General features: G+C 39.6%; 1 protein-coding gene across 1 annotated transcript in view; it reads left to right on the top strand.

The window, feature by feature from the left end:
* NEB (nebulin) overlaps window positions 1-16,382 on the top strand; it is a 193,958-nt gene that overhangs the window by 19,305 nt on the left and 158,271 nt on the right. The window contains exons 13-27 of the mRNA XM_073306879.1: window positions 8-115; window positions 209-313; window positions 1,029-1,127; window positions 3,784-3,888; window positions 4,699-4,806; window positions 4,890-5,003; window positions 5,792-5,989; window positions 8,057-8,164; window positions 9,627-9,725; window positions 10,379-10,483; window positions 10,585-10,692; window positions 12,061-12,372; window positions 12,467-12,673; window positions 14,604-14,708; window positions 15,095-15,202. Coding sequence (XP_073162980.1) covers window positions 8-115; window positions 209-313; window positions 1,029-1,127; window positions 3,784-3,888; window positions 4,699-4,806; window positions 4,890-5,003; window positions 5,792-5,989; window positions 8,057-8,164; window positions 9,627-9,725; window positions 10,379-10,483; window positions 10,585-10,692; window positions 12,061-12,372; window positions 12,467-12,673; window positions 14,604-14,708; window positions 15,095-15,202 — 1,989 coding nt within the window. The remainder of the gene's footprint in view (window positions 1-7; window positions 116-208; window positions 314-1,028; window positions 1,128-3,783; window positions 3,889-4,698; window positions 4,807-4,889; window positions 5,004-5,791; window positions 5,990-8,056; window positions 8,165-9,626; window positions 9,726-10,378; window positions 10,484-10,584; window positions 10,693-12,060; window positions 12,373-12,466; window positions 12,674-14,603; window positions 14,709-15,094; window positions 15,203-16,382) is intronic.

The raw sequence follows: 16,382 nt of genomic DNA, 5'->3' as shown, positions 1-16,382 counted from the left end.
TCCACAGATTAAATATAAAGATGCATATCAAAAGAATATTTTGGGTCATTATGTAGGCAGCTATGAGAACCCATATTATACACACTACATGAATGTTGCAGCTATGAATAGTGATGTAAGTATGACAGTGTTTGTGTTGATTTCACCATACTCTCATTGCCAGACAAGATCACTATGCTTACTATCTAATGTCATTTTTATTCCCTAGAAAAATTACAGAGCAGATTATGAGGAGGACAAGACAAAATGCTACTTCCCTCAAACCATAACTCAAGAGTATGAAGCTATAAAGAAATTAGACCAGTGCAAAGATGTAAGTATTTGGCAATAATTGCTGAAAGAAAACCAGTTAGTTGCAGAAGGGACTCACCCAAAGTCCATGAAAGTCAATTGAAAGATTACTATTGACTTCCATGTGTTTTGGATTAGGTGCTATGTGATTTTTGAAGGCCACAGTCATATGTATTGTTTTCAGTAGTTTCTTGTGACACCTAGTGGTCAGGATGTGCTTAGCCTATTCATTTTTTTCAGAGAGGTGTAACCACAGAAGGCTGCTGCTCTGTTCTATGTAGCATTTTTCACATTAAATGTTCTAAAACACAACTTTGCCCTAAGTTTTCTAATTTTTTATAGAGTAAATCAGAATGAGATCCACTGGATCAGACTATAAGTGTGATGTACACCTTGTATGTGGTAGATTGCAGGGCTGTTATTAGCAGGTCAGGCTTCTGTTCCAGATATGGACTGGCTACAGAGCTTCCTTTCAAGAGAGATACACAAGATGTGTTCACTATAAGATCCTTTAACGCACACCCCAGCTCTGGCTATTACCAGCTCTGGTAAATTATGTTACTCATGGCACCACATAGTGGCTAATTATTATCATACAGTTTTACATCCCATTACAATATGTATCATTATTGGGGGCACAGTTAGTATTTAGTAATGCAATATTACAGTATCTTATTTGATAGCAAACTTTATTTATATGTGTGTATTTGAAACATATTTTATTATTATTCCTCCAGAATACTTACAAAAAACATCCTGATCAAATCAAATTTACACAAGTGACCGATTCTCCAGTACAAGTTCAAGCACAGATCAATACCAAGCAGCTGAGTGAAGTAAGTAGCCTGACAAATTAAGCAAAACATAACAAATCACATTTTCATGCTGATTTATGTAAAATATTTCAACGACACTTCTCTGACTTCCTCTTGTGACAGCTATGCTGTAATAGATCCAGTACAGGTCAATGAGGTTACAGTAATAAAATATAGATAATGGCCTGAGTCTCAAATTCAGATCAAGATTCAGATTTCAAATCCTCCTCAAAGCTGTGTTGTCTGATCTGGAGTTTTGGATCTAGCCCATATTTACCCTGTGTTCTGTTACCTCTGTATTTGTCGTATAGCTGTAAGCAACTGATTGTTGTCAACCAGAATGTACTAAAATTATTTACAGTTGTTCTACCAAGGTGTCTGGTTGGCTTCAAATGTTGTTTAATAATAAATTCTGCTAAGTGGATTAAGCGGGCTGGCAGAGGGAAAAAGCAAAAATGCAAATGTCAAAGTATCTACAGGTTTCAGAGTAGCAGCTGTGTTAGTCTGTATTCGCAAAAAGAAAAGGAGTACTTGTTAGTCTCTAAGGTGCCACAAGTACTCCTTTTCTTTTTGCAAAGTATCTACAGTAATTTCTTTGATACCCAGTGGATATCAAAATGGAAGGGTCAGCTCCCGTTATAGTCAGAAATAACATCAGGCCAATATAATGAGACAAAAGAACTGTTTTCGGACCAGTTCTACTGTCATTTACCTCCCACTGAAGTCCATGGGATTTACATTTGTGAAAGTGAGGGCACAGTTTGGCCCTTTTGGCCTGATACTGCAAAGCGCTGAGCACTTCTTGAAAGATATTGAGTGCCCACAGTTAATATTGACTTCCATGGAAGCTGAGGGTATTCAGCACTTTGAGGTCTCTTATTCCAGAATAGCTAAACACAGTCTCCCGCCTACCCCTTCATATCGAGTCTGTTACCAATATTGACATTATGTGATCCTATAAGAAAACACTCATTCATAAAACCCACTTGGAACAGTGGACCAATTAATCTGGTCCAACTGTCCTTCAACAAAACCTAACTGGCCAAATGAGGGCTTCCTCTGCATAGATGTTCCAGTGCATAGAAAGGGTGCTTAAAAATCTTTTGACAGACTAGTCAGCTACTTCTTGTGGTATTGAAAGGATCTGGGAAAATAACTTGAACCTCCAACTAGAACCTTCACAATGGAGGTCTGTATGGATGAACATGGTACCAGGTACTTGCTCATCAGTTTTAGCTCAGACATCACTCTTCATCGTGTGCCAGCTGTATGGCCCTCAGACAGAATAAACCAAGGTGGATTAACAGAATTGCTTGTTGGTCATGTCAAAAAGACATTGGTACTTTTTAACATGTGTTCTGTAGAGAGGCAGTGTTTTCTAGTGGATAAAGTACTGGACTGGGACTCAGGAGCTCTGGGTTATATTCCTGGCTTTGCCCCTGGCCTGCTGGGTGACCATGGACATGTCACTTTCCCTCTCTATGTCTCAGTTTCCCCATCTGTATAATGGGAATAATAATCCTACCTCTTTTGTAAAGTGCTTGGAAATGTGTGGATGAAAAGTACTGTATTAGAGATAGGTGTTGTTACACGTCGAATGTGTTTCTGTTATATTTTGTCACACTTACTTCAAGAAAAAACAAGGAAATTCTTCTGTGTCCAGGAAAAAAGGACAGTTCATGTGGGATTGGTCCCATATCATTTATTTGTTCATTAACAATGATCACAAACAATTGATTTATACTGCTAGGTCCTGACTGAAAGTCCACGGAAGTCAATGGAAAAGGCCCATAATTCTGCTGTATTTATTTTTGCAGCAGAGAATTGTGGACACCTAAAATAATGACATAAATGTAACAGAATACTCATAAAATGACATATTAAACATATTAGACTGATTAACTTTTTGCTTTACAAAATTCAGTGAATTTAGTGCTTGTAAGAGCAAAGAACTAGTTAGATCCAGACATCTCGAGGTCAAGCATTATGCAAGCTTCTATATATATATTTCTGCCAACGCATCCCAATCCTAAAATATAACACCTGTGCTATTCTAGTCCTAGATCTCAACTGAACAAACACTCCCAACTGAGTGGGATTTAGTGCACAGACAGGAACCAGGATGAGATCATCAGTCTCATTTTCACTTGTGACTTAATTAAGTTTGGAATCTATTTCGCCATAGGGGAAAGGCTAGTGCATTTACACACTGGGTTTTCTACCTTCTTGCCTTTCTACTTGATATGCAAAAATAAACATCTGTTTCAGAAATGTTATTTAACTAGAACTGAACCGAATTACTGATAACAAATGTAACTGTTTCAGACCTGGAAAAGGATTCTTATTCTGAAAGAAAAAAATTCTGGCCTAGCTGTTTAACTTGCATTAGTGAGTGCACTAAAGACAGAGAACTAACGTGTCAACTGGTGTAAACTGGCATAGTTCCATTGAAATCAGTGGGACTATGATGATGAATAAAAGCTGAGGTTTTGGCTCATAGAGTGAGGATATATTTCAAATTCAGATAAGCAAAAAACAGGAAAAACAGAATATTGTAAAACTTTGTGAAATTTGATCTGAAACAAAAATTTACCCTCTTGCTTACCTCTTTTATTAACCAATGACTGTGATCCATGGGCTGTACCTTTCTTTTCTGACTATTTCTGATTGTTTTCAGTTGAATTATAAAGCTAAACACGAAAGTGAGAAATTCAAATGCCACATGCCACCAGATGCTCCATTATTCCTCCAGTCCAGAGTCAATGCATATAATCTGAGTGACGTAAGTATTAATGTAACACCTTCCTGTAGATGACATGAAACAAAGCACTTATACTTGCACCTGGAGTAAGAACTCTAAATAATACTGATGACAAGAATAAATATTAGGAGATGTGAAAAAACTCCAGATAACTAATAAATTTTCTTTTTTTATCTCACACACACATGCACATTGAAACATATCAAAATATAGAGATAGAGATATTTATAGATAATATGACTATTATTAATATAGTTAATAGTAGTAGACTAGGTAAAAAGTGGAGAGAATGGTTCCGATTCTCATTTACATGAAGACCATGTTATACAACTCTGGCACTTATGATATGTGTTCCATAGCACCCATTAGAACCACTTGTGGATCAGGTCCCCACTGAACTGTACAAAATGAGAACAAAAAGGCAGTCCCTGACCAAGGAGCTTACAATCTAAATATAAGACAAGAGGCAACAGCTAGATACAGACAGAGGGAGGAACACAAGTGAACAATGAGATACTATTGGTCAGCATGATGGGCAGAGGTCACAGTTCACCAGCAGCCTAACCATTGTCAGTATAAAATGGATGGCCTTAAAGTGGAAATCAGTTCTCTTTACACCCACTTCAGGGCACTTCTACAAGGGTGCAAAATAGTCTTTGTGTAAAAGAGAATTAAGCTTGAAAAGGTTGATATGATAAACTTTTAAATTAATGTTCTAAACAATCAACATGTTAATTAGAAGTCCAAAATATTGACAGTAATTGTTATTTTATCCTCTAATTGATGGATTAGTATTTGATGTCATATCTTCATTTATTTTCATGTCTGCAGAACTGGTACAAGTATGACTGGGAGAGGTCTAAAGCGAAGAAATTTGAAATCAAAGTTGATGCAATTCCACTTCTTGCAGCTAAAGCGCACAGTAAAATTGCAAGTGATGTAAGTATGAAATATGAATGTAGCCACAGTAGTTTAGTTGTAAATGTGAAGCGTAGTTTCACATATTCGTTCTCACTGTGCAGGTGGCATACAAGAAAGACTATGAACTAAGTAAAGGGAAAATGATTGGAGCCCTGAGCATTCATGATGATCCCAAGATGTTACATTCTGCAAAGGTGGCCAAACAGCAGAGTGATGTAAGTGTCTTAATAATAATATCTTTTATTGTTGTTGTTTATTCATTTATATACTGTGTGCTAGGCCTTTTATAGACATATAAGAGACAAAAGCTCAGCTCTGAGGCACTTACGGGCTAATTAGAAAATGTAAAGGTAGGTGGCTCTTCTCCAACCCTCCCCATGCACCAGCTGTTTGTGTCTCATGCAGAACCCTTATTCTGCATGCAGTGCTGTGATACCACCTACACTCTGACACAGCTGATGGTGTCTGGTCCCTCCCCACCATATAGCATCCCTGAGAGTCCTCAGTATGCAGTCACAATTTACTAGGGGTGAAATTCTATTTGTGTAACAGATTAATAAGGTGTGTGTCATATCCCTCTCTACTGGGTAATACATATGAAGGATAACAGGCTACTACTGCTGCCAGCTAATGGAATTTCTCCTTTAGCTCAAGTGCTAAAGGTCTGTACTCTGGTGTTGGACACTTTTGGCTTAAATCTGTCTGACAGCTAATGGTGGAGGTCATTACATTTGCCTATATCTCATAACAGTAGTTTCAAAATATAGATTAATGACAGCAAATTATTTACCATTTTCATATCAGAGGAACTGCTTTAAAAATAATATTTTGTGCCTTATAATTCCATCTGTTTTTAATACATCTAATGGAGTTAGCAGATATTGAACTTATTTAAAACATTTGATGTTGCCAGGAGGTAGCTTTCTTCTGAAAAGAATATCTGTTTTTACAAAACTGTATTCTGTGTTAATCCAAAACATATGTATTGAATTCCTTTCCACAGCATGAATACAAGAAGGGCTATGAATTGTCAAAGAGCAGATATACAGCACCACTGGACATGATTCCAATCACTCAGGCTAAGATGTCTCAGGCTATTGCAAGCGGCATAGACTACAAGCATCTCCTACATAATTACTCTTATCCTCCTGACAGTATTAATGTGGAACTTGCAAAGAAGGCCTATTCTATGCAGAGTGAGGTAAATGGTCATGCTTTGATATGTGTAGTATTATGGACCAGTTCTATGAAGGTTCTGCTGTTGCAAATGAGTTAGTGCAAAGCATGTTGGTAGTTAGCATAAGTGCTGAAAATACAAGCCTTCTAGAAATATATGATATTGACTAACAGTATGTGTGCTATTACTGACCAGTTCTGTTGATGTAACTAACGTGGCGATGCTCCAGGCTACAAATACTGTATGTCAAAAGGATTGTCTTAGATATGCACTGAAAAATGATATGCAAGAGTGTTTCACTAAGCACCAGACAGAAATTAGCAGTGACCTCTAAGGCAGAATGTACAGCTGCTAACTTCATTTTCTCTTTTAATGGATTTTCTGTAAACTGGCTCTGCATGTATTATGAAGTCATGATAGTGACTCTGCAGTTCAAGTAAATTACTTTCCATTATAAACCTTATTTTGACCTAAGTAACACCCCTACTCAAACTTTCTCAAAAAACAATCAGAAGTCTTCTTCATCTGAAATGTTTATGATTGGTTGCCAGGGTTCAGGGCAAGCTTCACCTCTGACCCCTTCCTTCATCTCTCTGAGTTAGCCCCCTCTCGGTCTTAGGCCTAAAACCTTCACCTGCATTGTGGTGGAATTCCACAATTCTCCCACTCTTTGACTAGGTCCTCAGACCCCACTGTGCTATAACCCTGAGGGTGAGGGTGAAGGCCAGGCCCCCTCTGTCAGCAGCATAGCAGAAGTGGCGCCTTTTTAATTGGCACCCTTTACACGTTTACTCACCCGGCGGTGCTCCGGGTCTTCAGCGGCAGGTCAGGGGGAGTGGAGATAAAGAGGCGCCACCCTCTGGGTCTTCAGCAGCACTGCAGCGTCGGGTCTTTCACTCGCTCCGGTCTTCGGCGGCATTGCGGTGGTGGCGGGGGAGGTCCTTCAGCGCCAGGGGGTGGTGCCTTTTTTTATCTCCGCTCTCGCTTTTTTTTCCACCTGGCTATGCCACTGCCTTCTGTGCCCTCAAGCCAGCCAAGGGACCCTTACTGGAAATGGGAGGAGTCCTGACTCACTCCTCTTTTAGTGCCAGATGTAGAAAACATGAGATGAGGAGAGCCATAAGCCATATGAGACATAGAGGCAAACCCCCTCATCATGCAATTTTGCCACAAGGGAAAAATCCCCTCCAGACCCTGGAACTGGTGATCAACCCCACTGCTGGCATCGCCAGAGATCCAGCATACTAGGTTAAGGGTGGGAAGGGAAACAGGAAGCCCACAATGGCTACTCTACCCAGACAGCAAACGATATCAATCCCTATCCCCCCGTCCACCACCACCAGAAAGGAGCCAATCACTAGCCCTGCACACACGTGTACCATCCATTGGCCCAGGCCCAGATGCAGCATGTGACCCCCCCTTCTCCACTCCCTCCCTGGAGGAGGGGGAGAGAGGAGAAGAAGCAGCCCCAACATACTGAAAGCAAAGTGGGGGGGGGGAGGAAAGGAGAGGTGCTCATATAACACTGCCTCAGCTGCTCTCAGTTGAGATCTCTCCCAATCCCAAAATGCTTCTCCACTGCTCGCGGCCCCACCAAGGCACCACCGAGGTAGCGAGATGAGCTGTTAGTTTATAAGTATTATGATGGCTCTTATTACCATAGCAACTGAGTACCTGAAAGGTATAAAAGATAACTCTTTGTTTAAGGTATAGATATTCCCAACCTTAATTATACCTTTGCAAAGGTCTTCTTTTGTGAATAGAATACAGTGAAGCCCCTTTAGTGGGAACCAGGTGATTGCATTCAAGTTAACAGGAGCTTCATGAATGCATTCAAGGAGCACGGATATCTAAACTTTTATCACGAAGGAAGCAGCCTATCATCGTGATGGTGTAATAAAGATATAGAGGCCTCCCTATATTTTGTAAGGACATTCTCCTCTTTCCCCTTCGCCTCTGAGGCAATTCCAGTTTTGTTGATATAAAAATTAACATTTCAAGCTTCTTTACAGCTATGACTGTTTGAAACATTCAGACTAATGGAAGCATTTTCTTTTCATTGAACTCCTCATTTGTCTTTGTTTATTCCAGAATGAATATAAATCTGACTACAATAGCTGGATGAAAGGTTGTGGATGGGTGCCATTTGGGTCCATGGAAGCAGAGAAGGCTAAGAGAGCTACAGACATTCTCAATGAGGTAAAGAAATGTAATGTGATTAAATTAATTACTATTCCAATCGAGTGTACACCAGAGAAATATTAAGGCAACAAAGCACTACTCTTCACACTGTATATCATACTGTTCTTTTATATGTGAAATACCCTCTCAACTAATGCATGACTTTAATGGGAATTCCTTGCAAGATCAGTCCAATGGGTAAAGAAAGAGTATTTGATACGAATACTGATATTCACCAATATTAAAAACACATGTTCTTTCATGCATTGGTTTCCTCCTACACAATATTTAAGTGTTCTTGTTACTGAGCAGTGTTTGGGACTGTAAAGAGCCAAGAGTTCCTGGAGGCAGAACATTGTTCCTGCTAGCTCTGAGTATCACTGACACAAAGAGTGCTGGGCCCGCTTTCCACAATTGTTTTGAACCAACAAGAAAGAAAAAAATAGGCAAGACAAGAAGATTTCCTTCTAATCTTTCTATGGTTGAAAAGGCAGCTCAGCAAAATTTGCTCAGTTTTTAGATCACAACCATCATCAGCAGAGAATCAGAGAGCTGCCATTATTTCATACTTCACGTACGATAGGCTGGAGTTAGACAGAATGAATTGCAGTGAACAAAGAGAAACACAATGATTGGTGGATATCCTGCCACCAATCTGCATTCAAATTCATCTTGACTTCTACTAACACTGCAGGATATGGTCTGATGTCTTCTTTTAGGAGTAAATTAGGCATACCACACATCCAATGGCAAGTGTTCATATAATTTTCTGAGGCCTGCAATCAAACTTTATCTAATGGCAAATTTGATGGTTTGGTCCAGCTTTGCACTTTATGCATATAGATGTTTTCTCTCCAGTTGTCTTTTTTCACCTACACTTGTCTGTTTGCGATTTACTTTTTGACTTCAGTGGGATGATAGATAAATGACTAAGCTGAAAATAATGATCATAGTATGATCACTATCATTATAGATTGCAATATGATGCATAGGAAATGGAAGATACTGGACCAAATTTTATTTTTTCTCATGCCTGTGCAACCCAGTGAAGGCTATGGGGTTGTAAAGGAGTAAAGAAAGCACAATAGGGTTAAGAGCTTCCACTAGTGCCAATGGAAGATACGCACCAAGGTCAACATTTTAAAATGTGTGCACTTATGTTGCGCGTGCAAACTATGCACATGAGAGCATGAACTGGTCACAGAAATGTGCAAAATCATATCTCTCCATATGCTTTTCCATTTTGAAAGTCCAGCAGCATGTTCACACACACAAATGTTGCAAATGCAACACAGTAATTGTTTATGAAAATACCTAATGTCACTATGATTACAATTTTCTCTGTATATAAGGACAAGTCTGATGTAAAATTACATTGTTATCCTATGTTCACTTTTACAAAGAGATGCAATGGAAAGAGATTAAAAGATGCTTTTAGCCATCAAGGAAATGTAACACTGCCTTTTTATTTTCTGAACAGAAAAAATATCGCCAGCATCCGGACACTATTAAGTATACTCAGATTGAAGATGAGCCTGTTATAGTACAGGCTAAAATCAACCAAGCCCAGAGGAGTGATGTAAGTGCTGATATTTCTAGTGGACTTATATACATTAACCAACTGAATTCTAAAGTCAAATGCGCCAGTTCACCTCTTCTCAAAATGCTATCAGACAAATCCGGCCCCTCCCTTCATTGGTGTGGATGTCCCCTCACGCAGTGAGGTCAATGTGGTTCCGCTGCACAAGAGGCAAATTCAGTCTGGGTTCAGGCAGGTGGAACTTAATTCAAGTAATCTGAGTTTCCTCTGTGATACCCATACAAACCCCCCCCCCCCCCCCTTACTGAGTGCCTTTTATCTTAAGGGCACTCATGAAGTTATCCTCAAATGTACTGAGTACAATTCATTGTGTTACCAGAAAATAACTTCTGCTGGGGAACCAGATTTTGTCAGTCCCTCAAACGGTTGCTTACCACAGGTTTGAGTATGTGTGTGTGTACATGTATGTATTATACTCTCTGAGTGAAATTCTGGCCCTGTTGAAGTTAATGGGCATTTTGCCATTCACTTCAATGGGACTAGGATTTCCTCTTTTAAATAACAGTATTGTACACATAAAAGTATTGCTATTATGTAAGATGCTTAATTCAAGCTATATGACTCAGCATGTTTTAAGCATTTATAATTTATAAGCATTTGACTGACAATTTATTTTTTACTTTCTGTTGCAGATACTATATAAAGCCAAAGGTGAGGCTATAATTCACAATTATCACCTACCTCCAGACGTGCCCCAGTTTATTCAGGCTAAAGTTAATGCCTACAATATTAGTGATGTAAGTTTACATTGGAGTAAGAGTGCTTGATTTAACATACACTTAAAGTTGTAAGTAATGGAGGCTTAGATTTTTATTTCAAAAGTGATGTTTTCTTCCAGAACTACTACAAAATGGACATGGAAGATTTAAAATCAAAAGGATATGATCTAAGAAATGATGCTATTTCTATCCGAGTTGCCAAGGCTGCTAGACAGGCTGCCAGCGATGTAAGTACATCCCATTTCATGTAACCATTAGTTACATGTAGTGATGATTTAGTTTTAAATTAGTTGCATTTCTATTACATCTGAGGGATTGTTTACTGAGGTGTTTTTTTATTGAATTCTTTGCTGGGTTATTTTTCTGAATGCTTTAATAAACAGTGAGTCTGTTTTTAAATTATTGTTTTGTTACTTAACTAATGTATTTTAATGATACATAAGTGTCAAGAAAAATCTGACACTCATTTTATAACACACATTGAATAAATAAAACATCACCGACTCCACTGTAATGAACAGAGACAACGAGGTCTCCTGTTCTAGTCACAGGCCTATGACCAAGGGATACCGGAGTTATTATCAGGACTCTACACCAACATTCCACACAAAAATGGACTACAAGCCGTCAGGAACAGTATCCCCGATAATGTCACAGCAAACCTGGTGGCTGACCTTTGTGACTTTGTCCTCACACACAACTATTTCCCATTTGGGGACAATATATACCTTCAAGACAGCGGCACTGCTATGGGTACCCGCATGGCCCCACAGTATGCCAACATTTTTATGGCTGACTTAGAACAATGCTTTCTTAGCTCTCATCCCCTAATGCCCCTACTCTACTTGCACTACATTGATGTCATCTTCATCATCTGGACCCATGGAAAAGAAGCCCTTGAGGAATTCCACCATGATTTCAACAAATTCCATCCCACCATCAACCTCAGCCTAGACCAATCCACACAAGTGGTCCATTTCCTGGACACTACTGTGCTAATAAGCGATCGTCACATAAACACCACCCTATACTGGAAACCTGACTGCTATACTTACCTACATGCCTCCAGCTTCCATCCAGGACACACCACACAACCCATTGTCTACAGCCAAGCTCTAAGATACAACCGCAAACAGACTAACACGGCTGCTACTCTGAAACCTATCATGACTCTGTCAGTAATTGGAGCCTGGTCTTAAAGTCATGGAAAGACTCTCAATGAGTTCAGTGGGCTTTGGAACAGATTCTTGGTGTGTAACCTTGGGGAAGTCACTTAATATACCTCTGACTTCCCTCCTCTTCCATGTGTAATATTGGGATAATAATACCTACCTTGGTGATGGGGGAAAGCTGTGAGGATTAGTTAGCTAATATTTGTACAGCAATGAAAATGTAAAGAGATATAAGTATTAAGTTTTATTATGATTATTTTAATGACAAACAATTACATCTGTTGCAATTTAATAGCTATATTTTCCCTAGAACCCCCATTTATAAGGAAACAATTTATAAGAAACACATATCATTGCTTCACAATTACATTTTAAATTGCTCACTAAAGAAAGTGTATTTTATGTCTGATTGTGCTTTGACAGGTCCACTATAAAAAAGACTATGAACTTGCCAAGGGTAAACTTGTTGGCTTCCAAAGCCTCCAGGATGACCCCAAACTGGTTCACTATATGAATATGGCCAAGATGCAGTCCGAGAGGGAATACAAGAAAGGTTATGAGGAAACAAAAGCCAAATACAACATCCCATTAGATATGGTCAATGTTGTGGCCGCCAAGCAGGCTCAGGACATTGCCAGTAATGTTAATTACAAGCAGCTGATCCACAATTACACTTACTTACCTGATGCAATGAACCTGGAACTCTCCAAAAACATGATGCAGATACAGAGTAATGTAAGTAACATGCTTCTTTGTACAGAATGTACCCAGAGGAATCAGGCAAAGGCAAACGTAACTATCTGATCTGTGTGGTCACTTATTTTTGTAGCATGCCTACAAAGAAGAATATGATAGCTGGATGAAAGGCATTGGCTGGATCCCCATTGGTTCATTGGATGTAGAGAAAGCCAGAAAAGCGGGAGAAGCCCTGAATGAGAATAAATATCGTCAGCACCCAGACACCATCAAATTTACCAGTGTGGTGGACTCCCCGGTTATGGTCCAAGCTAAACAGAATACACTTCAACTCAATGATGTGAGTAAGCATGGGAGAAAGGGAACATAACAAAATATGGAAGTGTCTACAGAAGTATCTGTATCTACATACCAGTTTAAGTGAAATACACAATCACACTATTTCCTGTAAGTGGTTATTACATCTGTGGAAAGAGATTTCCATACCAAAAGGAAAAACAGTGTGGGGGTTTCTGCAGTTTTTATAGTTGTGATATTAATATAGTCTGATGTGAGCATATACACACAAAACCCCAACAAACATGTATAATGGGTTTTGTGAGTATCTCTTCTGACTTCAAAGGACTTACTCCTAATTCCATTGATTCATAGATTTTAAGGCCAGAAATGACTGCTATGACCATCTAGTCTCATCTACTGCACAACAGAGGCCATAAAACCTCACCCAGTATTTTACACTGTGGTTGCTGAGAGCAGTATTGGCTAGATCGGGGTGGCCAACCTGAGCCTGAGAAGGAGCCAGAATTTACCAATGTACATTGCCAAAGAGCCACAGTAATACAGCAGCAGCCCCGCATCAGTTCCGCCCACCCACTTCCAGAGCCTCCAGGCCACCGGCAGCCCCGCCGATCAGTGCCTCCCCCTCCTTTCCCACACCTCCCGATCAGCTGTTTTGTGGCATGCAGGAGGCTCGGGGGGGCGGGGGGAAAGGAGCAAGGGCATGGCAGGCTCAGGGGAGGGCGCAGGAAGGGGTGGAGGGGGGCAGGGCCTGTGGCAGAGCCAGGGGTTGAGCAGTGAGCACCCCCCAGCACATTGGAAAGTTGGCACCTGGAGCTCCAGCCTCGGAGTCGGTTTCTATACAAGGAGCCGCATATTAACTTCTGAAGAGCCACATGTGGCTCCAGAGCCACAGGTTGGCCACCCCTGGGCTAGATCTTCAGCTAGTGTAAATCACTTTAGCTCAAAGGGTGAAATCCCAGCCCTGTTGAAGTCAATGGTAAAATTTCCATTGACTTCAATAGCGCCATTTTATCCAAAAGAGCTATGCTATTCTGATTTCTATGAGCTGAGGATCTGGCCCATATTTTAAATTGGAACACTGAAATGAATTAAAAATATTTTTACAACTGTATGTGCAACTACAGATGTCACACAAAGTTTACACCCTCAGACTTATTGACTCTCAGGGAGTCCAGTCCAGATTTGTAAAGGTATTTAGGCATTGCTCCTCTAAGCGCTGCAACAACAAAGTCTCATTTTCAAAAAGGATTTATGCACTTGGAGGTTAAATCCCACTGACTGTCAATGGGATTTTGATTCCTAAGTGCCTAAACCCTTTTTGAAAATGAGACTTAGGCTCCTAAACCAGTTAGACATTGCAATGCTGGAGTGTCAGCATTCACAAAAACCTTTGCCATCTTCACAAAAACCTTCCAATCTTGGTGGTCAGGTGCCATTTTACTAAGTCTTTTTTAGAATATACTTACAGTATATTTACTGCCATTTTAAGTATTATCATAAGTACTTAAATCCAACTAGAACTGTCAAATGTAATGGACACACTACATTTTCCTGCCTTGTGGTGTTCCCATCTTCACTAATTCATAAAATTCAATAGATCACAATATGTCTTCTAGTCATTGCAAAGTAGCCAGGTCCTGCTCTGTATTACAATTCCTTATCATTGTCTTGTGCTGTCTCTCTTTCACAGACGGGTATGTTTCTATGTGCATTTGTGTCGTACTAACGTTTAATTTTTCTATTTGTGCTTTCCCTCTGGTGGAACAACTTCTGTCATGATATTTATATCACATAGGCTAGTACATAGCTTGTAAAATCAGAGCCTGTGCATGAAAGTGCAGTCACTGATTTTATGAGGTAGGTGGCAATATATGTCTGAGAGATCAAAATTGAGCCCTCAGTTAATACACAGTGATCTGGAGCTCAGTATGCTTGGAAAGAAGTGATTAACTATGTCATGTGTTTTGCAGAGGTTATACAAATCTTCAGGAGAGGAAGTCAAACATAAATACACCATGACACCAGATGTCCCACAGTTTATCCAGGCTAGATACAATGCAGCCAACATCAGTGATGTAAGTGGTTTCTTGAAGGATATGACTAAGTCACATGCTGTTAATGAAATAAGTAGTGATGAGTAGTGTAAGCTACATAATATGTCCAAATAATGATACCATGTAAGCAATTCACCTGACTTTTGGTTGATAGGCAGATGCAGTTCTACATAATCAAATTATAACAAAATAATTGCTGTCATTGTTATTTTATAATTTAAATTTGCAAACCAATATAGCTTATTTAATGTGGATGTATTCTAATAAATGGTGAATGAGGTGCATGGTACCACTACATCATCCAGATCCTGCAATACTTACATTATCTCAGAAGTAACTTTTTGAATTGCATGCAGTTCACATGGTGCTAAACCCTCCTGAATAATATCTGAATTTTCTTTTTTTAGGCATATTATAAACAAGATTACCATGATTTGATAGCCAAAGGGAACAATGTGTTAGGCGATGCTATTCCATTTACTCTAGCTAAGGCCTCAAGAAACATTGCTAGTGACGTAAGTATCAGTTTCAGGTAAATTTTGTGACATTTCTCAACAAAAATCTTACACATTATAGGCCTGATTGTGAACCCGTTACTCCCATTAGTGAACAGTTACTCACACAAGAAGTCTCTCTGGAGTCACAAGTGTAACAGATTCTCAGTCTGGCTCAAAATGTTAGTTTAAGTAATAAATTCTCTAATAGAATACTTAGGGCCTGATCCTCAGCTGAAGTAATTGGACATAGGTCTGATGAATTCCGTGGGGCTATGTCCACTTATGCTAGCTGAGGATCTGGCCCTTAGAATTTAATGCTTGTTGAAAACGCTTATAAAAATTATTCTACTTCAATTTTCTTAACATCGTTAATGAGATATCCTTAGGGTAGGCAGGTTACCCTTTACCTGCTCTGGTTTGAGTTAGATACAATGTGATTTTTACTAGCTTTGTAAGTTGGCTCTGATCCTGCACCTTTTGCCTTACCCTCTCTCAGAAGTTGCTAGCCTGCTCTGGCAGAGATGCTATATGTCCAGCCTCATTGTTTGGTCATAAAAAGAAAAGGAGGACTTGTGGCACCTTAGAGACTAACCAATTTATTTGAGCATGAGCTTTCGTGAGCTACAGCTCACTTCATCGGATGCCTACTGCTGTAGCTCACGAAAGCTTATGCTCAAATAAATTGGTTAGTCTCTAAGGTGCCACAAGTCCTCCTTTTCTTTTCGCGAATACAGACTAACACGGCTGTTACTCTGAAACCTGTTTGGTCATAGTTTCCCCCACAGTTTTGTGTCATTCTGCGTCCACCTTCTCTGCGTGGGTAGTGAGACACTGACTTCCAGCAGGATCCTCCTTCCCTTCAGATATGGTGGTTTGCTAGCATTACTATATGGGAGGGATTTGAGAAGGCTGCCGATAAAACAGATTGTTCTAGTAGCAAAATGGAAAGAGGCCTATTTTACTCTGATCGCATTGCTATATATAAACAGAAGCTGCTGTAGTGTCTGTTTTAATCCATTTGTCATATATGGCTATATGACAAAGCTATTAAACAGCATAATCTGGCTATGATAAATTGCCAGATAACCTATTGCATGCACATTATGGTGGCATGGTACACTTCATCCTGAAACATATTTTGCCATAGAGTGGAGGGGGAACCTACGTACGGCTCAGCAGGCTTTATTGTGCTAATTGC

The sequence above is a fragment of the Lepidochelys kempii genome, chromosome 11 (assembly GCF_965140265.1).
Source record: "Lepidochelys kempii isolate rLepKem1 chromosome 11, rLepKem1.hap2, whole genome shotgun sequence".
Taxonomy (NCBI): Eukaryota; Metazoa; Chordata; order Testudines; family Cheloniidae; genus Lepidochelys; species Lepidochelys kempii.
Note: the sequence above shows the minus strand (reverse complement) of the source record. Positions and strands in the feature narration are given on the sequence as shown.